Source organism: Myotis yumanensis, unplaced genomic scaffold (genome assembly GCF_028538775.1).
Source record: "Myotis yumanensis isolate MYYU_CA2020_CCGP unplaced genomic scaffold, mMyoYum1.0.hap1 SCAF_18, whole genome shotgun sequence".
Lineage (NCBI taxonomy): Eukaryota > Metazoa > Chordata > Mammalia > Chiroptera > Vespertilionidae > Myotis > Myotis yumanensis.
The window spans coordinates 34,008,202-34,030,370 of NW_027223769.1; the positions used below are offsets into that span (position 1 = coordinate 34,008,202).

Sequence of the window (22,169 nt, forward strand, 5' to 3'; positions counted from 1 at the left end):
CTGGCATTTACTCAAAGTTCTACAGCAAGACAAAGGCATTTTAAAGAAGGGGAGAGACAAGATAGATACGAACTGGGGAAACATTGCTGCCTGGGCAGCGCCTCCCTTTAAAAATCAGGCATTCCCAGGAGCCATTCCGCCTGTTCAACTGTAGTGAGGATTTGTTGACTCAGCTCATTTCCTTCCTGAGCCCCGTTAGAGGCGAGAGATGGAGGTGGTGGTAGGTGGGCAGGAGGCGAGGACCTAGGGCCATGGAGGAGCAGGGCGAGGGCACAGGGATGGGCTTGCAGGGGGAAGGACAGGGAGTGGAGCAGGGAAGGAAGGACTCTCTGCTCCTGACCCACCCACAGTGGCTACCTGATCTGTAGGGTTCAGGCCCCAGGTGCTCGGGCTTATAAGGATTTTCTCTTCTTCCAGCTGCTCAGGGCGGGGAAGAGATAGCGAGGTGGGCCAGGCCCAGTGCCTTATAAGACAGTAGGGGAACAAAGAATGTTCTGCAGACACAATGCCCATTGCCACCTGATTGTGAGGACACCCACTCCTTGGCAACCCTGGCAACCACAGGCTCTGGGGAGAAGAGCCTGCTGCCAGGAGTCCTCTGTCTGCTCCCCTTACCCCCCATTTCAGCCTTCTTGAAGGTTGCTGTCCTCTGGGCCACAGCACAGGCCAGGCATGTTGGGAAATGTCAGACAGGGAGCTGGGCTCCCTGGGGATGGCCATGCCAGGGCTGGCCAGGACAGGCGGTGTGATCCTAAACTTGTTACTGTCTCTCTCTGGGCCTCAAGGCTCCCATCGGTGTTAAGCAAGGGCCCCAGGTCCTGCCACGAGGGGTGCCTGGGGTCTGGGAGGGCCCTCCCTCCCCCTGCCTGCCAGCCCTTGGGGCTCCAGGGGTGGGGATTAGTGGCGGCCCGTATCCAGGGTCAGCATAAGGGGATCAGGGAGAGCGATGGCCTCAGCAGGACAGGGATTAGCAGGTGATACACCATCCCAGCCCCCTGCAGCCTCCCTCCCTCCTTCCCAGAAAGCAAGGTCACCAGTGCCTAAGCCCAGCACCCCCAAGCCCTGGGGCCTGTTGCCACCTTGGTCACAACCAGTAGAGAGAGACCCTCAGGTGAGGGACCCCTGGGAGAGCCTGCCCTATTTGCATATACTTTGCATATGTACTTTGCATATGTACTTTGCATATGCCTGCCCGGGTGCTGAGTGGGTGCTGATCCTGTGAGATCACGTAGGATCTGGCTCCCCAGTTGCTCCTCCTGCAGGGCTCCATACAGCCCCAGGACAGCATCCCCAAGCCCGCAGCTCACGGAAAACTCTCCCAGAGTTGACTTCAGTCACAACCCCCCCCCCCCCCCCCCGCATTTATTTCTAACTATTTTAAAGCTGTGAAACATAACAAAATACAGAAAGTGCATAAATAATGTGACCACAAATTTATAAAATGAGACCTCATGTAACTACCACGCAAGTCAAGACATCGGGCACTACTTTGCAAAAAAAGTTTAGCAGTTTCTCAGAAAGTGAAACATAGCCTGGCCAGTGTGGCTCAGTGGTTGAGTGTCGACCTATGAACCAGGAGGTCACGGTTCGATTCCCAGTCAGGGCACATGCCCGGGTTGCAGGCTTGATCCTCAGTAGAGGGCCTGCAGGTGGCAGCTGATCGGTGATTCGCTCTCATCATTGATGTTTCTATCTCTCTCTCCTTCGCCCGTCTGCTCTGAACTTAAAAAAGAAAAAGTGAAACATACATTGACATATGACCCAGCAATTGTACCTCTAGGAATCTTCCCAAGATAAATGAAAAGATATGGCCACACAAAGACTTCATGCAAATGTTCATTCTTTATAATGGCCCAAGAGTGGCAAGAACCCAAGTGTCTGTTGACTGGTGAACAGATAAACAGACTGTGTTACAGCTACACCATGGGATACTCTTGAGAATGAAAAAGAAACCAAGATACGTGCTATCATGTGGATGATCCTCAAAAACATTATGCTAAGAACATTATGAAAGAAACCGCACACAAAAACACTCCACAGATTGTGCGAACCATTTATATAAAATGTGCGTGAAAGGCAAAGCCTGGGAGACGGAAGGCAGATTAGTGGTTGCCTGGGGCTGGGGTGGGACGGGAAGTCACAGGAGGGATCTTGGGGGGCGGGGGGGGGGGGAGGTGGAATGGGTGATGGGAATGTTCTAAAACTAGAGGGTGCTAATTTCCTAGCTCAGGCATTTTACTAAAAAATCACTGTACACTAAAACGGGTGAAATTTATGGCATGTAAATTATACCTCTTCAAGTTGTTCTAAAAAAATAGCTGCCAACTAAAGAAAGCAAAAAACAGTCTAGGCCAGGGGTGGGCAAACTTTTTGACTCGAGGGCCACAACGGGTTCTTAAACTGGACCGGAGGGCCGGAACAAAAGCATGGATGGAGTGTTTGTGTGAACTAATATAAATTCAAAGTAAACATCGTTACATAAAAGGGTACGGTCTTTTTTTTTTTTTTTAGTTTTATTCATTTCAAATGAACCGGATCCAGCCTGCGGGCCGTAGTTTGCCCACGGCTGGTCTAGGAGCTTCCAGTACCTCTTCCAAGTCACAGCCCCAACTTCCTACAAGTGGTAACCCGCTTTCCTGCTACATAGTTTAACCACGGCTTGTCGTTACCTATGGTCGCAGACACAGACAAGACAGGCTCATGCGGTCCATCAACTAAAACCCAATCTTCTCATGGCTTACAGGCCTACATGACCTGCCTGGGCCCATCCCTGGGCCTCATCTCCTGCCACTCTCCCTACACCCACTGAGCCCCGGCCCCGGCCCCTCTCCTCCTCAGGTGCATCCAAGCTCATTCCTTCACCTTGGCAGTGTCCTCTGCCTGGACCACCGTTCACTCAGATCATGATTTTCATGTCTCAGCTCACATGTCTACCTCTTCAAGGACACCTGCCAGCCCCTACTCCCTGCCCTGTTTGCTTCTTCCATGGAATCAGCAACATTTGCAATATTTCTTTTTAAAAAATATTTTTTTATTGATTTTTTTTACAGAGAGAGAGGAAGGGAGAGGGAGAGAGAGATATTGATGAGAGAGGAACATCAACATCAATCAGCTGCCTCATGCGCACCTCCTCCTGGGGATCGAGCCCACAACCTGGGAATTGAACCGTGACCTCCTGGTTCATAGATCCATGCTGAACCACTGAGCCACCCCAGCTGGGCTGCAATATTTCTTTACTCCTCCTTAATCTGCTTTACTTCTGTCCCCTCCGTTGAATAGAAGCTCCAGGAGGGCAGGCCCCGTGCCTGTCTTGCTCAATGGGCCAAGGTTGGCACGCTGTTGGGCGCGGAGGAAGAGCTCGAGAAATCCTGTGGATGATCAAGTTAGGCTCCCACCCCTTTGCTGAACACCCCTCTACCCCACCGCCCGTCCAGGTCCTGTCGCCTCAGCGTCCCTCTTTCCCGGGCCTCTGTCCCTCTTGTCCTCCTCCCCGAGATCTCTGTCTCCCCTCTAGGGTCCCACATCAGTTCAGGGGGCCAGCTCACCCGCAGTCAGTCACCCCTCAGTCCTCAGATCCTTCCTAATGGTCTGGCCCTGGGACCACAGTGGTTCGGGCAGAGCCCAAGGCAGGAGCTGCTGAGGCCCCGCCCCACCCCAGCTGCCTGGGATTCGAGGATTTGGGACCAGAGAGAATCCGCCCGAGTTCGGCCTTGGCGCTGGGGGGCTGGGGTGTACGGCCACTGATGACCGAGAGTGGACAAGCCCCTGCCACTTGGAGGAGTCTTCCAGGATCACCCGGGGACCCCAAGCTGTCATTCTCCGACCAGCCACTCTGCAGCTTGGCCAAGGTATGTGGGGAGCCAGGCCCCTGGGCCCCCCGAGGCTCCCAAATCTGTCCCCCCCCCAGACTTCTTGCTGGCCTCTAGGGGGCTGCTGTTGGCTCCCTGAGCGTCAGCCTCCTCCCCACCACCCCACATCCCCACCCCCATTTGGCACCTGCTAATCCTTTGCACACGGCCCTGTGCTGTGCTGTCAATTAAGGGCCCGCCTGCCCGGTGCTGTCAATTAATCCCCGTGTCTGAGAGGGCAGCTGCAGGTGGTGGGGAGAAGGCACTTCCTGGCTGGTGGCCGGCCTCAGAGCAGGTAAGGGGGGATGAGGTGGTGGTGGGCTTGCTGATGGGATCCCTACGCTCTCCTGCTAGCGAGGCCTTTAGACACGGAGAACCAGGCGAAGCTGAGCACCCAGGGCTTCCCTCCCCCGGCCCTCCCCGCGCGGCTCAAACCTTAGTGTGCATCTGACTCCCAGGGCAGCTTGTGAAATGCAGATTCTAGGCCCGCAGAGGGCTTGGGGGCCTAGGAATGAACATTTCCACCAGCTCCTCACAAGATTCTGAAAGGCTGGTCGGAAAGGGGCCCTGAGAGGGACAGCCAGGACCACAGTGGTGCCTGGGCCCCAGCCACTGTCTATCCCCACCCAGCAGGGACATGGATGCCTAGAGGGGTCATGTCTGGCCCAAGTTCACTATTTTGGAGGCTGAGCCTCTCATAGGGGAGGCTGGCTGCTGAGGCCGAGTGGGGACGGAAGTCAGAGCTGTGAGCAGAAGGAGGCAGCATGGCCATGGGCTTCAGGGAGCGGGGCCCCGGGGCAGGGATCCTGGGCCCGGGCCTGCCCTTTTCAGCCGGGGGCTGGGGTCCTTGGTGGAGCAGGGACAGAGGAGCCCTCTACCAACACCTGGCTGCCCAGGGCTGGGGCGGGCATGGCCCGGAAGGGACCATTCAGGGCTGGGAGTTTGCACAGCCTGACCTGTGTGGTGCCACTAGGCTAGGCCCTCCTGCGGGGATCTGATCATGGGGGAGGGGGGCTCCCTGTTCCCCGAAGGTAAATGATACCAGAAACTGAACCCATATAAGGTAGGGCTGACCTATCCCAGTAAACCATGCACAAGGGGCTTCCCTGTCATTTTACTTTAAACATTGAAATCATGAAAATAGGTTAATTTTGTCCTCCTGTTGAGGGATATGTGAATTTTTTCATCTTCTGCTATAACACTGTTGTGATCAGTCTCTTTCTACACAAGTGTTTGTGGGCCTGACTATTGCTACTTGGAGATATAACTGCAAACAGATTTTAAAAGAGGAGAGGAAAGGGAGGTGTGTAATCCACAAAAGCGGCCCCCAAGTGGTGGGGAGGCCTGAGGACTCTGTGCTCTCCAGGTGTCAGGATGTTGGGCTGGGTCCAGAGGGTGCTGCCTCAGCCCCCAGGGACCCCAAAGAAGACCAGGATGGAGGAGGAGGAGGGAGCGGAACCAGAGCCGGAGCCTGACCTGGAGGCAGAGCTGGAACCAGCGCCAGAGCCTGACACAGCCCCCCAGGAGGCCAAGCTAGAAGGCGAGTCGCTGGTAAGAAGGGAGGGTGAGGGAGGACATGCTCCACAGTGAAGATTTCAGGCTTTGCGGGTCATGCCATCTCTGCTCATTACTTAACTCTGCCACTGACGTGTGAAAACAGGCATCGGCAATAGGTCAACGAATGAGCATGGCTGTGTTCCAATAAAACTTTATTTACAAAATGCACAGCAGGCTGGATTTGGCCCACAGGCGTTGTTTGTCAGCCTCGAGAGTCTAGAACAGTGGTCGGCAAACTCATTAGTCAGCAGAGCCAAATATCAACAGTACAACGATTGAAATTTCTTTTGAGAGCCAAATTTTTTAAACTTAAACTATATAGGTAGGTACATTGTTATTAACTTAATTAGGGTGCTCCTAAGCTGGCCTTTGCTAAAAACGTCCTCCATCTGATTGAGGTACGTTCGCTGAGGTCGACCCCTTCCTACTCTCCCATCCACACTCGTCTTGTATACTTGTTTTGTCTATCTCCTTTCGTTCATCCTCTCTATATGTCCAAACCATCCCCACATACCTTTCTCAATCCTCGACACTACATCTTCTTTCACTCCACAACGTTCCCTAAAATTAACTTAATAAACTTTACTTAAAGTTTTAAGTCAACTTCGCACTGTACATGCACGCCCGCATGTGGTATTTTGTGGAAGAGCCACACTCAAGGGGCCAAAGAGCCGCATGTGGCTTGTGAGCCGCGGTTTGCCGACCACTGGGCTAGAATAGAGCTGCCGAAGTAGCCAGGGCATGGGCTGTTTGCTAGCAGTCCACCCTGAGACTAGGAGCTTCTGGAATGAGTCTACTACATCACTGAGTGTGCTGCTTAGTTCAGTTGGTATTTGTTTGGTGGTAAGACTGTCTCAGTGGCGGGTGTGATAGGCCTGGGGACCACTGGGGGGGGTGTGAGAGCCCCACCCTGGATGAGGGGCCCTTGGGGCTGGGAGGAAGGGCGTGTCCCAGGGGGAAGGTGAGGCCGCCAGGATTTACAGAGCCGATTATGAGGGTGGAGTTGTTTGGTCCCGTGGGAGGTGGAAGGGTCCCTTACGGGTGGGTTAGGGGCTGCCCCTGCTGGAACCAGACTGGCCTCTCGAGGGCTCACATGGTCCTATCTGAACCCTCCAGCCACCCGAGGAGCCACTGGAAGGGGAGGAAGGAGCTGTGGCTGCCCCCGGCCCTCAGGGTGAGTGCTGACGCCCAGGATGGCAGGGCCCAGGTGGGACGGGCTGTGTTCTCCCTCAGCCTGTAGAGGAGCCTCGTGGCTGGCATGCCCGCTGGGCTCCTGGGCATTTGTAGCTGAGCTGGAATCCCAGCCTCCTGACCCGCTTGGGGTTCTCCCCTCTCCCCTGCCTCTGACTTGACCTCCCAAACAGGGTAGAAATGGGCTCTCCGAGGCTCCAGATCTTAAAGTGTGGGGGACGTGCCTGGCCGGTGTGGCTCAGTGGTTGGGCATCGACCTATGATCCAGGAGGTCACGGTTCGATTCCCCGTCAGGGCACATGCCAGGGTTGTGGGATCGATCCCCAGTGTGGGGCGTGCAGGAGGCAGCTGATCGATGATTCTCTCTCACTATTGATGTTTCTCTCTCTCTCTCCTTCTCCCTCTCCCTTCCTCTCTGAAATCAATAAAAAGTATATTTAAAAAATGTATATCAAGTGTGGGGGCCTCTTTTTTCCAGAGACCCAGAAAACTGCCTCTACTCCGCCCTCATCCCTCCAGGCCCAGCTTGCTGTGGACCCCGGAGAGAACAGGTGCTGTGCCCCCTCCCCCTCCTGAGGGCCAGCCCCCCACCCAGCTAGGGAGCCATTGGGGTGGGGGCCCACACTGTTCTCAGAGCCACGGTCACTCCCAGGCCAAATGTGGGACATTTGGGGAATTGGCTGAAGAAAGCCTCAGGAGTGGGTGGCCGTCTCTAGCCACATGAGCCACGCCACCAGGAGAAGTGAGGGTGGGCTTCTCAGTGCCGGAGTGAAATGGCCAGCGTGGCCAGAACCTCCGACTTTTACATGAAATCTCTGCTCACAAGTTACCCAAGTGAGCACGTCTGCGGCTGGGGCTGTCCCGGGCAGTGAGCCCAGAACCCTCATATCTAGGATGACCAGTCTCGGCCACAAGGAAACACTTCCCGCTCCCCTCCCCCCCGCCCCCCAAACCCTCCACCCTCTAGAGCAGCGGTTCTCAACCTGTGGGTCGCGACCCCTTTGGGGGTCAAACGACCCTTTCACAGGGGTCGCCTAAGACCATCGGAAAACACATATATAATTACATATTGTTTTTGTGATTAATCACTATGCTTTAATTATGTTCAATTTTGTAACAATGAAATTGGGGGTCACCACAACATGAGGAACTGCATTAAAGGGTCGCGGCATGAGGAAGGTTGAGAACCACTGCTCTAGAGCATAGGGTGTGTGCCAAGCGCAGGGTGGGGACCCCTGAGCCAGGCCAGGGGGAGGCAGGATGATGGTGAGAGCTGGCTGCTCTCAAGCATGGGCTCGGGATGGCACCGGGCACACCCAACTCACAGAGACTTGGTGCCCCCACTTCCCAGGGAGGGAAGACAGCGTGTCTGAAGTCTCCCGGGGGGAGATAGAGGTTTGCAATTCCAACCAATTGCTGTAGGTTGGAAAACCCAGGATCTTTATTTAGTTGTACGGCCACTCGGACCAGGCTGGGGCTGGGGAGGTTGAAGGTGGGCTCGTACCTCTGTCCCCCACAGTCCCAGCGCCTGGGTGCTGACCTGGCTGAGGAAGGGCGTGGTGAAGGTCATCCCGCAGCCCGTCCATAGCACTGCGGCCGGCTTCGAGGGCCCCGGTCAGGTACTGCTGGGACTGGGAGGGTCGGGTGCGGAGGGGACCCTGGGAGGCTGGCGCACCTGGGCTCTCTGCCCACAGCTGTCCGTCTGTCCGTCCCCACAGGCAGGAGCTCAGATCCTTGGGCACTGCAGCACTGGGGCCTCAGGTAAGGCCAGGAGGGAGGATGGCTTTACAGAGGTGGGGCTGAGGGGCCATTGGCATGGGCCTGGCCCTGGCTTCAAACCTGGTTTTGAGTTGGGGTGACCGGGGGGCTCTGGGCAGGCCTCTTGCTGCTGACCGCCATGCCTTCTTCTGCAGATGGATCCAACGAGGCCTCCAGGGCAAAGGACACTGGGTGAGTCCCCGGCCCTGAGCGCTGGTTTAGGTGCCCCTGAGCCTCATCTGTAGTGTGTGTGTGAGCAGGGCGGTATTGAGGGGGATGGGAGAGGGGAGCCAGTGTGCACAGAGCCCAGGGTCTTGTGTTTAAGAGCAGGGTCCACCACTACCTCAGTGTGTGACCTTGGACATGCCGTTGGTCTCTTCTGGGCCTCAATTTTCTCATCCACAAAATGGGGCTATGGGTCCTGTGCTGCCCATGGCTTGTTGTGTTGATTCCTGGGAGATCCCCAGGCGGGGGCACTTTCTGAGGATGGGAAGAGGTGTGGGTGAGCTCCTCACAGGGTGGGCTTTGTGTAGGCCAGGGGTCCTCAAACTTTTTAAACAGGGGGCCAGTTCACTGTCCCTCAGACTGTTGGAGGGCCGGACTATAGTTTAAAAAAAAAAAACTATGAACAAATTCTTATGCACACTGCACATATCTTATTTTGAAGTAAAAAAACAAAACGGGAACAAATACAATATTTGTATTTGCATGTGGCCCGTGGGCCGTAGTTTGAGGACCTCTGGTGTAGGCAATGCCGTGTGGAGCCCAGAGGCAGAGCCTGGGCCACCGTGGGGGACATGGGGGCACCTAGGTTGGCCTCATAGTTGCCAACAGTGTGGAACTTGTCAGAGGTGACCGAGGGGGTGGCTGCCTTGTCATCCAGGCTCCTGCTGTGTCCTTCTCCAGGGAAGGGCCTGCTCAGTTCTAGGTGCCTCTGCCCTGTAGGAGTGCGGGCCCGGGGTGGCCAGATCCTCCAGTTTTTCAAGAGAAGCTAGAAAATACAAGTACCATATGGTTTCCCTTAGATGTGGAATCAGAATAACAATATAAGTGAACAACCAAAACAGAAACAGACTCATAGATACAGAGAACAGACTGTTGGTGGCCAGGGGGGAGGAGGGCTGGGGGACTGGGTGGAAAAGGTGGGGGGATTGGGAAGTATAGTTTGGTAATTACAGAGTAGTCGTGGGCGTGAAAGGCCAACCCAGGGGAGATAGGCAATAGTATTGTAATAACCATGTATGGTGGCAGGTGGTATGGGGGGAGCACTGTGTAAAGTATATTATGCTGTACACCCGAAACGAATACAAAATAATATTGGATGTAAACTGTAATTGCAAAAAAGGGGAGATGCTGGAAATGTAGGCTTTAATGTCAAACTGCCAAGTCATTGAAAAGTTGTCAGAACAGTGTGGGCTCCCCAAATAAGCCTGAAGCCTCCAGTTTGCAATCTCTACTGGGAAAATCCAGTCATGCGTTCATCTCCATTTACCCGTTCGTTCAACCCTTCCCTCATTCATTCTTTTAAAAATATGTACATATAAATTTATTGATTTCAGAGAGGAAGAGAGAGGGAGAGAGAGATAGAAACATCAATGATGAGAGAGAATCACTGATTGATAGTCTCTCTCCTGCATAACCCCCACTGGGGATGGAGCCAGCAACCTGGGCATGTGCCCTCTGTGGGAATCAAACCGTGACCTCCTGGTTCCTGGGCTGATGCTCAACCACTGAGCCACACGGGCCAGGCCTGAGGTCCTTTGAGAATATTCAGTACAAGGCTCCCACTGGGCAGAATGGGAGCCGAGGGCTGGGAGGGGCTGGGTGAGGTGGTCAGGACAGCGTGGCTGGCCACTCCTTGGGCCGCCTGGCTGACCACCGGCCGCTCTGCAGGCCTGTGCCCTGGCTGCTCAGGTGGTTGGAGCAGAACCTGGAGAAAGTGCTGCCTCAGCCTCCAAAAACCTCCGAGGTAAGTGGAGGAAAAGGGGCGGCAGGAAGCTGACCACCTGGGCGGGTTGCTGGGGTCTCAGGCAGTCTGTCCCCACCCCGTCCCTGGAGGGTCCCGGATGGGAGGAGTGATGGAGGAGGGGCTGGATTCAGGGGAAGGGTGGGCGGGCGCACAGCTGGCCAGGGGAGGGGTGCGTGGGGCCAGCCTTGCTCCGTGACCTCTCTCCCTGCTTATGATCCAGGGCTGCAGAGACGAGCCTGCAGCCGCTGCCTTGAGCTCAGGTACAGCAGGGGACCTGCGAAGGGGCTGTCTGAGATGGTCACAGGCTGGGTGGGGTAGCACTGGGGCCTAGGGATTCCAGCTGGGGGGCGGTTCAGGGCTTGCTGGCCTATTATGGGAGGCACTAGGACCTCCTCCCCAGGCCCGGCTGGGAAGCCAGTGGCCTGGGACAGCCTAGTGAGGTCTTGGACAAGTCCTTCTCTCCCTGGGCCTCAATCCCATGTCTGTCTGCTGATGAGGATGGTTGGGGGATCCCAAGGGGCTCCCCATTCGGTCATGGTTACCCCTCAGTCTGGTCCCCTGTGCCCTTAAGGGGTCCCATGTAACCCGGCCATGTCATTTGAATCTCCTTCTCTCCCTGCTGCTTAGAGCCCCCAGGGTGCTCCTTGGAAACGGAGCCCATGCTGCAGGCCCCAGAGAGTCCCCCGCTGCCCACTCCTGGCCCCCCGGAGCCTGAGGAGGAGCCCGAGGAGGAGCCTGAGCAGGAACCTGAGGAGGAACTCGAGGAGGAGCCCACTCCAGAGCCCCAGCCCGGCATCCGGGCTTCCTCCCTGCCACCCCCCGGGGACACTGCCAGGTGAGCCCCCCTAAATGCCACAGCTCCCATGGGAAGCAGTCCAACACCCAACCTTTACCAAACTCTTTTTTAAATTATAAAAGTGACACATGCCCCGGGAGAAAACTCAAAGGGGTTTCCAGGGCCCCTGCCCAGGGCCACCCCACCAGCAGCTTCTCAGCCTTCCCAGCATTTTCTAGGCACAGACAAGATTGTGTGTGTTTCACTTTTAAATACACCCACCCGACAGCAGCAAACTGTACATACTGTTCTGCACCCCACAATGGTTTTATACACCCAGGCCTGCTTCATGCTCCGTGTGGCTGCATAGCACTCCGTGGTATGGATGTACCGGCTTCTCTTTAACCATGCCGTACGCAGTTAGGTGTGTCTCCACTCTTACTGCAAGCGATAGCCTTGTACGGGCATCATTTCGCCACATGCAAGCAAACGTGTAGGATAAGTCTGTGGGAAATGAAGTTGCCTGGCCAAAGGATACAAGCATTTAAAATCGGGCTAGGGCCTGGCCGGCGTGGCTCAGTGGTTGAACATTGACCTATGAACCAGGAGGTCATGGTTCGATTCCTAGTCAGGGCACATGCCCAGGTTGTGGGCTTGATCCCCAGTCGAGGGTGTGCAGGAAGCAGTCGATCCATGATTCTCTCTCATCATTGATGTTTCTATCTCTGCCTCTCCCTTCCTCTCTGAAATCAATACAAATATATACAAAAAATTAAATAAAATCGGGCTTGGTACTGACCAGTTCCCACCCTGGCAATGGGCGAGGGGCCTGAGGGGCACCTGCAGTGGGTGGGGGTGGGGGTGGGGGAGCCTGAGCTACCTGCTAGGGCCTGAGCAGTAGCCTGAGACTTGCCTAAGGAGGCGGTGGCGGGGAGAGGGACCATGGTCTTTGGGGCTGGAGGCCTGGGTTCTGGTCTGCCTTCTGGGGGGCTTGCTGTCTGCCTTGGGTGTCACTTTCCCCCTGGAGATGGCCACTCTCTCCCACCCACAGGTTGGTGGCGTGGCTCCTGCATAGACTGCAGATGGCTCTGCCACAGCCCGTGCTCCGTGGGAAGGCTGGGGAGCAGGTGAGTGCTGGGCTAGGGGAGGGAGGGCCGGATGGGGGCAGGAGTGGGATGGTTGGTCTGTGTCTCAGGGGGGCCATCATACAGAAGGAGCCCAGCCCGCCCTGCCCCTCCATTCTGCACTCTCTCAGGCACCATGTCTGCGGGGCTGAGGGGGCCGGCTCAGCCCTGCCTGCGAGAGGTCATGGTCGGTGGGGGAGGTGCTACCGTGGTGGAGCAGAGAGGATGTGGGGTGCAGAGGAGGAGCCTCCCGGGAGCATGACGGAAGGCTTCCCAGTGGAGGTGGCCTGCGAGCTGAGCCCTGAGGAGGAGTAGGAGGTGGGTGGGTGACAGTGAATGTGGGCGATTGGAAAGGGCTCTCAGGCAGAAGACCAGCATGTGCAGAGGCCAGAGGTAAGAGAGGACTGGCACGTTCTGGGGGAATGGGCTGTAGGAAGCCCCCGAGGCTCTGTGTGCCTCCTGACAGCCTAGGACTCGAGCGTGGGTGGCTTTGGGGAGCAGGGCCCCGGTCGCCTCTTCCCCTCCAAGAACCTGGCCCCTGGCCCTTCTCTCTTGGGGACAACTGGACACCTTCCTAGAAGCACCTGGAACTGGGGGTGGGAGGCCTGGGTCCCGTCCTGCTGTGGTAGTGGGTGGAGGGCAGGGGATGGAGAGCGACTGGAGCAGAGCCGACCTCGGAGGCAGGAGAGGAGAGGCGGGGAAGCGTGGAGCCCGGAGCAAGGGGATCTTCTGCGTGTCCTGGGGGGGGGGGTAGGGGGAGGGGAGAAGGAGGGGTGGGTGGGGTGAGTGTCCTGGCGGGGAGAAGGGAGGTCTCTCGCCCCTGCGTGTGCGGGATGGACCGTGGAACCAGGGAAGCCGGTGGGGAGGCCACATGGTTTTCCCCTTTCTCCCCGTGCAGGAGCCTGACACCCCTGGGACGTGTGACGAGCAGACCAGTAAGTGACACGTGGATGGGTGCTCCTGTGCATCTTGGGGAGGGTTGCTTGGCCTGAGCGCGCATGGGCGTGGACTGTCCCCTGCCAGGCCTGCACCCGCTCGGGGGCACAGTCAGGGTTTCCTGGGGGAGCCTGTGCTCCGAGGCCCCGCCTCAGGTCAGCCTGGCCAGGGAGCCAGAGCCGGCCCAGAGCAGATGGTGGCTGGAGGCCCTGCTGGAGGCTGGGGAGGTCGGGGAGGGGATGAACTTGGCCTGTCTTGAGCTTCCATGCAGAGGAGCCCGTCCTGCTGGGACACCAGAGAGAGCTCCCCACTGCCCCTGACAGCTGGGTTGGCGGGTTTGGCTGAGCACAGTCGCTGGTTGAGGGGTGAGGGGAGACTGACAGGGAACTGGACCCCACAGACTTCAGCTGCCTTGAGCTGGGAGGGTATCCCCTCACCTGTGACCAGGTTAGGCAGGTGAGTGTGTTGCCTTTTGTCTCAGACCTGCATCAGGACTCGGGGAGAGGCTGAGGCAGGAGGAGTGGGCTAGGGTCCAAAATCTACTCGTCTTTCAATTTGTGGCTTCAGGAAAGGCCTGTGGAGGATAGGGCATTCATCCATCCATCCATCCATCCATCCACCCATTCACCCATCCACCCATCCACCCATTCACCCATCCACCCATCCACCCACCCATCCATCCATCCATCCATCCACCCATCCACCCACCCATCCACGCACCCATCCACCCACCCATCTATTCATCCATCCATCCATCCATCCATCCATCCATCCACCCATCCACCCATCCACCCACCCATCCATCTACCCATCTATTCATCCATCCACCCACCCGTTCATCCATCCACCCACCCATTCATCCATCCATCCATCCACCCACCCATTCATCCATCCATCCATCCACCCATCCATTCATCCATCCATCCATCCATCCATCCATCCATCCATCCACCCATTCATCCATCCATCCATCCATCCACCCACCCATACATCTATCCATCCATCCATCCATCCATCCATCCATCCATCCATCCATCCATCTACCCATCTATTCATCCATCCACCCACCCATCTATTCATTCATTCATCCATTCATCCATTCATTCATCTGCTCATTCGCTTGCTCACACATGTAAAGGAGGGCCTGCTATGTGCCAGGCCTGTGATGAATGCTAGAGGTGGGCAAAGCGGCGCTCAGGCCCTGAGGGCGGTGGCCCTATCCACCTGGATCCGGGCACTGAGACTGCAGAGCTCAGGGCCTTCCAGGGCTGCTCTCACAGTGTCTGTGAGGCTGCGTCCCACCCCAGTCCCACTAGGCCAGGGGTGGTCTTTATGAGAACTTCGAGGCTGGGACGGCCGAGGTGGCCTGGGGCACAGACAGACCACAGGAGCTTGGGTCTGACAGAGCGGCTGTAGGGGGCGGGGGAGTCTGTGTGATTGTGTTGACATTGGGAGGGGAGGCCTCAGAGCAGGACTCCCCAGTCTCGTGGAGCTCATGGCCGCCCTGGAGGACACAGAGCGGGGACCCCCATCCTATTGGGGCAGGTAGGGCTGTGTCCAAGGTCACCGGGCAAGTTCTTGTGGACTTTCGGAGACGAGAGTCCACGTGGCCTGGCAGCAGCTTCTCAGTCTGGCCGAGGTAACCGCACGGAAAACATGCCCTGGGACAGAGACCCCTCCCTGGGGTGGCTGAGAGCTTTGAGGGTGGGGCCCCTGGCTCCTCTCCCCACTCCCCCTAAATATGTTTTTATTGACAGAGAGAGGAAGGGAGAGGGAGAGAGATAGAAACATCAGTGATGAGAGAGAACCATCATTGATCAGCTGCCTCCTGCACGCCCCACACTGGGGTCTGAGCCCGCAACCCGGGCATGTGTCCTGACTGGGAATCGAACCGTGATCTCCTGGTTCAATGCTCAACCACTGAGCCACGCCGGCTGGGCCCCCTGGCTCCTCTTAACCTTCTCTCTGCTCCTCTGGAGGGAGGCAGAATTCTCAGCCAGCCACACACAGGGCCTCCCTGTGTGCCGGAGCATGGGGGTCAGGGATCAGCAGAGGGCCCTGGGGCCGCCATGGGGCAACTCAACACCCCTACCAGGAACCCGGTGTTAGTTTCCGGGGGCTGCAGATTGGGTGCCTTCCAACAGCAGAATCGTACCCTCCCCCAGTTCACGAGGCCAGAAGTCCAAGGTCAAAGTGCTGGCAGGGTTGGCTCCTCCTGGGGCTCCGAGGGGCACACCGTCCATGCCTCTCTCCCCGCTTCTGGTGGCTGCGGGCACTTGGTGCCCCGGGCTTGCAGCTGCCTCCCGACTGCCTCTTCCTCTGTCAGCTCACCCTGTTTTCTCTTATAAGGGTACTAGGCATTGGATTTGGGGCCCACCCTAACCCAGGATGATCTCATCTTGAGATCCTTAACGAGCGACCTCTGTAAAGACCCTTTTCCCAAACAAGGTCACATTCACAGGAGACAGGAGTTAGGGCTTGAGTTATGTTTTGGGGGTCCTGAGGGGCTGTGTCCCCCTTCTCGCCACTCTGCCCCAGCCTCCCCAGCCTTCACCCACTCAGGCACTCACTCATTCAGCCCCTCCGCCTGGCCACCTGGCCACCCACCCGCTGTCTTCTCCTTTGTTTCAGGGGTGGCAGCAGCGGGAGGCCTCTGAAACAGGGGAGAAGGGAGCCTGGGAGAGCACAGATGGACAAACGGACGGATGGATGGAAGGAAAGAAGGGTGTCCTGAAGAGAAGACCTGCAGGGACCGGGAATGAGTGGCCATCGATCCCCCAATCCTCCTTGAACAGTGACCCCTGGCAGGACGAGGGGGGATCAGAGTCCCTTCCACTGACCCAGAGCTGCCTTTCGGGGACACCAGAGCAGGGGAGGGTCAGGAGGGACAGCTAGTGGCATTGAGGCTGGACAGCAGGACTCCCACCGGAAGGCTGGGGAGGCCCACAAAGGACTGTCTCAGCACAGAGCCTGTCATGGAGTTGGTGTCCCCATGGGACACAGCTTTTCCCAGGAAATGTTCTTCTTAGGCTTGGCCTCAGCGTGGGGACCGCCAGTGGACAGCAGCAGATGCTCTCATTGACATTAAAGAGCGTAAGCAGCCAAGCTGGCGTGGCCCAGTGGTTGAGCATCGACCTATGGACCAGGAGGTCACGGTTCAATTCCTGGTCAGGGCACATGCCCAGGTTGTGGGCTCGATCCCCAGTGTGGGGCGTGCAGGAGGCAGCTGATCAGTGATTCTCTGTCATCATTGATGTTTCTCTCTCCTTCTCTCTCTCTCCCTTCCTCTCTGAAATCAATAAAAAACATGTGTAAGTCACCATTAGTCATGCGTGCTTGGCGTGAGGGCCACCTAGACCCCTTGAGCTTTTTGGAAACACCTGGTATCCCGGCAACCTCCCCCTTTCTGCCTTTCCCTGCCTGGGGGTGGGCTTAGGTTCCTGATGAGTCTCCCCTGCACCCACGTCCGCCAAGCTCCCAGCCCACAGAGTTTTCACTGTCGGGGGCCAGGGTACATGGAGAAATGCTGAAAACTGCAGATTGTCTCTGAAGGTGGGACCACCTCCATGAGAAAGTTGGGGGGGTGGAGCCTCTAGGTCCAGGAAGGAGAAGAAGACGCCCAGAGGCAGGTGCTGAGATGACAGGCGTGTAGTGTGCCGGTCACCAAGGGGCGGCATCGAGAGAGCAGGCAGTGGGCAAGCGCGCTCTGCATTGTGGGGACATTCAGGCTCCCTGCACCTGGGTGTGCAGGTGGACCTCGGGCCTCGGTCTTTTGGCATCACCTGCCACACTGTGGTGAGAAGCATTGTTTCTGCTTCTGCACAGACGCTAAGGAGAGACAAAGACGGAAGCTCGGTCTCAGGAAAACGAAAGGCAGGAGACAGGGTGACTGATCGCGGGCTGCCGCCCCTCACTTAGCGCCGATCCGGTTATTAACGGTCCCGCTGACAATGGTGCCGTGTCCACTGCTTGGCTGAGGGCTGGCTCATGGCTGGCGATGGCCAGGGCTCCCTGGGTGGTCCCTGGGACTGAGCCCCAAGCCCACTCTCCCCCACACCCTGTGTCCCCTGCAGTCAGCATCCTCCCTGGAGGCCAAGAGGAGCCCGATGATCTCATCCTAGAAGAGGTCGACCCTCACTGGGAGGAGGACCAGGCTCAGGATGGCAGCACCAGCCCGCAGGGTGCAGAGGCGGTGGCGTCAGCTTACATGGAGGAGAACGAGGCCGAGGAAGAGATGTCCAGGTGGGAGCCAGGGGAGGCCCTGAGGAATGACTGGGAGGATAACAGGCACTTAGTACAGAACCTCGAGGACTTAAAAGGGCACAGAGGGTGGGCCAAGCCTGCCTCTCCCTTCCTCCTCCCCCCGGACACCCATCCCTTTCCCAGGTTCCTCTGTGCCATTCCAGGGACCATCTGAGCACATGCAAGCTTGGACCCCCCCTCCTTGATTTTTATTCACAAAGCATAGCATGCACTTTCCTATATTCATTTACCCATTTATCTTGAGACCTTCCCACCTTCATTCAGTACATAGAGATTGCTCACACTTTTTATTTTTAAACAAATGCTTCGTATTCCGTCATACGGATGTGCCAGCATTGATTTAACCTGTCTACTATTGATGGACATTTAGGTTGATTCCAAAAATTTGTTGTTGTAAGTAATTCTGCAACAAACACCCTTGTGCATGCCCGTGCGTGCATCCGCAGGAGGTCTCAGGTCCTCAGCCCCGCGCCCCGAGTTGCACAGAGGCTCAGAGAGGATCAGAGGCTGAGACAGGCCCCTTGTGCCTTGTTGTTAGCGAGAGCCTGGGGCTCCTCGGGTGAGGGTTCCCGGGTTGATTCTTGGTTGAGGGGTTCAGGTCTGATCTCAAGGGGTCACAGGACATCTTACTGAAAATTGGGGCAGGAAGTGGACTCGGGGTGCATCTTCAGGGAGGTTCACCTCTTGCCTCTGATCTCATTTCAGGGAGTTTTCCTGGATTCAAGAAGACAAAGAAGATGAGGAGGATGAAGAAGATGAGGAGGAGGAGGAGGAGGAGCCTGAGTAAGGCGCTATGCCCTTGGCAAAGGAGTGGCCCAGGGAGGTGTGGCTACTAGCTGATAGTCCTTCAGAGGCAGTGGGCCATATTGTAAAGGCCTTGAACTGAATTTCCTGGGAGCAATGGGGAGCCATTGAAGGTTTGTGAGCAGGAGTGGCATGATCTGGCAGCAGCACTGTGGAGAGATTGAGGCAGGAGGAGCCTGTATTCCCATCAGGCCAGACTGAATGGGTCCCTTGGCTCCACCCCTGGCACTATTCCCGGTCACTCTGCCCTCCGTGGTACCCCCTGGCCCACATCCTTCCTCCCTGACCTGCCCCTCTGGCCGTAGCCTGGGGCAGGGTAGCTCATGAGTGTTAGGGGCACAGGCTCTGCTGCTCTTAGGGGCAAGGACATCCCCTGCACAGGGCTGCTCCCCACACCCGTCAGGTGGGGGAGAACAGCAGCGCCCTGCAGGGTGGTCACGGGCCCGGCTGTGAGAATGTGGGCGGTAGGATGTTCGAATCCCCACCGAGGGTCATTTTTAGTCCCTTCCAGGAAAGAGTTAAACCCTGAGGCCAGCATAGGAGCCTGCTCAGTGCATTTAGTCTGCCCTTGCCCGGGTCACATGTAATCTTTTTTTTTTTTTTTATTGCTTAAAGCATTACAAAGGGTATTACATATGTGACCTTTTTCCCCCCCCACCCTTGACAAGCCCCTGCCCTCCCTTACCCCCCAGTGTCTTATGTCCATTAGTTATGGTTATATGGATGCATACAAGTCCTTCGGTTGATCTCTTACTCCCCTCCCTCCTGTCCCCCAACCCTCCCTGGCCTTCCCACTGCAGTCCGACAATCGGTTTGAGGCAGCTCTGCCACTGTATTTATTATTGTTCAAAAGTTTGTAATGGTCTTAATTATCCATGAAAGAGTGAGATCATGTGGTATTTTTCCTTCATTGACTGGCTCACATGTAATCTTTTCATCCTCCGCCAGAGGCCACACAGCTGTTTGCTTCCCTCCAGTGATGGGGAGCTCACCACCTCGCAGAGGCTGTGCATTCATTCCATCCCTATGCACCCCTGGCTTTTGAAGTGATTTCTTCCACCAAAACTAAGCGTGCTTCCTTAGGACTTCTGTCACCTGGTCCTAATTCTGCCCTCTGGGCCCCCGAGCCAGGCTGCTGTCACGGACAGGTGACCGCTCTTGCCCTGGGTGAGGACTTTTGAGGCTGCCAGCTCCCTTAGTGCAGCCTTGTTTGCCTTCTGCCTCCCACCTGCCTCTGTGTGGAGCACATAGTGGGGGAGTTGTTCCCCCATTAAACCTGCGCGCCCGACACTCAAGCCTGAAAACCCCTTTCTGTGCCATGGCTCCTGAGGGAAACAGCCCTTGAAGCCAGTGATCCAATGTGCTCACACACATCTACATGCGCTAACTACAGGTATTGTCATGCACACAGGTACATACACGTGTCTGCACTGTCACACACACCAGCACACAGGCACAAACACACAAGTCTACATACACACACAGCACACACATCACACACATGTACACACTTGCAGATACCCACACGGCACCCTGCACGCATGCTCATGCACACAGCACATGAATACAGTTACTCACAAACGCTGCAGCCGCATACACGCGCCTACACAAATGTTAACCCAGAGTTTCAAACTCAGGGAAGTTTCGGGCCCGGGGCCTCAGGCAGGGATGGGGGCTCTGTGGTGAGAGAGCGAGCGATCCCAGAGCCAGGGCCAGAGGGGTCTGTGTGGGCAAGCCGCTGGGCTGTCACTGGTGGGGGAAGGATGCTCTCGGCCAGCTTTGTGGAGGCACAGGGGTGACTGATGACGCTGGCAGATGGTCGCCTAGCGACCAGGTCTCTGCTGGCAACAGCTCGGCTCTTCCTAGCAACCACAGCCTTTTGGTCCCCACCTGGCCTCCCTGGGGGCGCTTCTGCAGAGTCGCCCGCACAATCTGATTAGAAGCAGGAAGAACTGGTGGCTCCTCCGCCACCCGGGTCGCACTGGCTCCAGAGCCAGTCTGGCAGGCGCAGGCTCGCAGGCTCGGGCTGGTAGGCTGTCCAATTCTCCACTTGTTCATGCTGCCTCGGGCCCTGGGATGAATGGCACCGCCCCCCGCTGAGCTCCTGCACCATGGCTGTCCTGGTCGGCAAAGCCAGTGAGACCCAAGTAGGTGGCTGCTTCTAAGGGCTCCCCCTTCCTTCTTTTGGGGTTGGGGTGCTGTGAAGAGTCTGCAGAAGGCGACTGTGAAGACCTTAATTTGGGGGCACAGCCTGCTGGGTGACTTGGGGGAGGAGGGGGCTGGCAGACCCTGGCAAGCTGGCTGCCTTGGCTCCTCCCTGCACCTTTAACCCTTTCACTTAGAGAGTGGGGAGGCGGGGTGGCTCCTCTGGGATGCCCACCTTAGCCAGTCTCTTTGACCCTCCATGTAGAATTCCCTGGGATTTGGGAACCTTCCAGAAGTTGATAGCCTGCTGCTGCCGGGCCCGGCAGAAAGGGGTCGTGGCAGGCACTGAGCACACCTCGGGCCAGAGGCAACCATGGCTGTGGGTACAGAGGTCCCCCAACAACCCTGGTGGTGCTGGCAGGGCCAGGGTAGGGCTGGCGAGGTGTCTCGATAGCTGGAGATGTTTGTGCCAAACGTTCCACAGTCCACGGGGGTGACTCCTAACCCTGCAGAAGGTGCTCCTCTGGGACTAATAGTAACGATGACATGGACGAGCCTAAGAGCAGCTGCCATTGGACTAGCACTGGTGTTCTGTGCCGGACGCCGCACTACAGCGTCTGTTATTAATCCCAGCTCCCAGGTGAGAGACCCGAGGCTCCGAGACAGGGCTGTCTGCCAGCAGGTGCAGAGCTGGCCCGTCCCAGGTCAGGCTGGCTCTGCGCTCACACTTGGGACCCCAGACCAAGCTGCTGACCGGTCGTTAGAGAATCGAGAATGACCCCTGACATGGGGAGTCTTTTTTGACTTTTCCCTGAGATTCTCAGGGGCCCTCTGAGCTCACCCAGATAAGTCAGGCTGTGCAGGCTGAGCAAGTCCTACCCATGTGACAGGCGAGCAAACAGAGGCAGCCAGAGGGCGTCCCAGTGACTTACCCACAGCCACACGTTGACTTCCGGCCTGATTCTGGAAAGGCCAGGACCCTGGGCAGCGCCTGACGGCCGTGGGAAGCGCATTTCCTGGGCCCGTGTGCTCTGAGGCCCAAGGAGGGCGTAGTTCCCACAATATTTTTAGGGGATTCTATACTGCAGCGGAGCTCTGAGCTCACGCATGGGAACACACGCAGGGCCTGTGTTTGAGGATTTGTGTGGCGTGTGACAATTTGCTGTGTGATTTTGGCCAGGCCGGTTCACCTCTCTGGGCCTCCCTTTTCTCAGACTCCCTGCCCTGCCTGCAGCACCAAGGGAGCCGGGAGACTTCAGAGGGACATGCTGGGCACCTGTTGTGAACACTGGACAGTGCCCTTGGATCACACCCAGAGGACAGTTCCTAAGCCGTCCTGCACACTTCCCTTTGCACATGCTGTTCCCCCCTCCTGGACACCCTTCCCCACCTATTCCTCGTGGTTCATTCATCATCCTTGGGGTTGAGCTCACAGGCCGCCGCCTCTGGGAAGCCCTCCTTCCTGGGCCGAACTGTGGCCGTGGCCTTCATGGCCCCTTATCCCAGCACATGTCTCAGACTCGGGGATCGTTAGCAGGACGTGCGTCTGCCGCCTCCCCGTGTGGGAGTCTCACGAGGGGAGGACCTATTGGAGGGCATCTTGGTGCCCCAGCTCCAGGCACAGAGCTGGCACTCAGCCTGACCCCAGCCCTTTTCCCTCCGGGTCACAGTGTCCTGCTGGATAGCTGTCTGGTGGCAGAGGCTGGCGCGGACCCGGGCGGAGTAGACAGGACAGTCACCCAGAGGGCCTCCTGCCAGGTATGGAGCAGCACCGGGCCTGGCCCCGGCTGCCCTGGGGT

General features: G+C 57.1%; 1 protein-coding gene across 1 annotated transcript in view; it reads left to right on the forward strand.

Moving 5' to 3' along the window:
- The first annotated feature begins 5,222 nt into the window (after positions 1–5,222).
- CNGB1 (cyclic nucleotide gated channel subunit beta 1) overlaps positions 5,223–22,169 on the forward strand; it is a 49,485-nt gene continuing 32,538 nt past the window's right edge. The window contains exons 1-14 of the mRNA XM_070397789.1: positions 5,223–5,399; positions 6,522–6,579; positions 7,075–7,147; positions 8,116–8,215; positions 8,315–8,357; positions 8,510–8,546; positions 10,248–10,323; positions 10,544–10,583; positions 10,951–11,158; positions 12,150–12,225; positions 13,121–13,157; positions 17,232–17,400; positions 18,127–18,204; positions 22,041–22,144. Of these exons, the coding sequence (XP_070253890.1) occupies positions 5,223–5,399; positions 6,522–6,579; positions 7,075–7,147; positions 8,116–8,215; positions 8,315–8,357; positions 8,510–8,546; positions 10,248–10,323; positions 10,544–10,583; positions 10,951–11,158; positions 12,150–12,225; positions 13,121–13,157; positions 17,232–17,400; positions 18,127–18,204; positions 22,041–22,144 (1,276 nt within the window). The remainder of the gene's footprint in view (positions 5,400–6,521; positions 6,580–7,074; positions 7,148–8,115; positions 8,216–8,314; positions 8,358–8,509; positions 8,547–10,247; positions 10,324–10,543; positions 10,584–10,950; positions 11,159–12,149; positions 12,226–13,120; positions 13,158–17,231; positions 17,401–18,126; positions 18,205–22,040; positions 22,145–22,169) is intronic.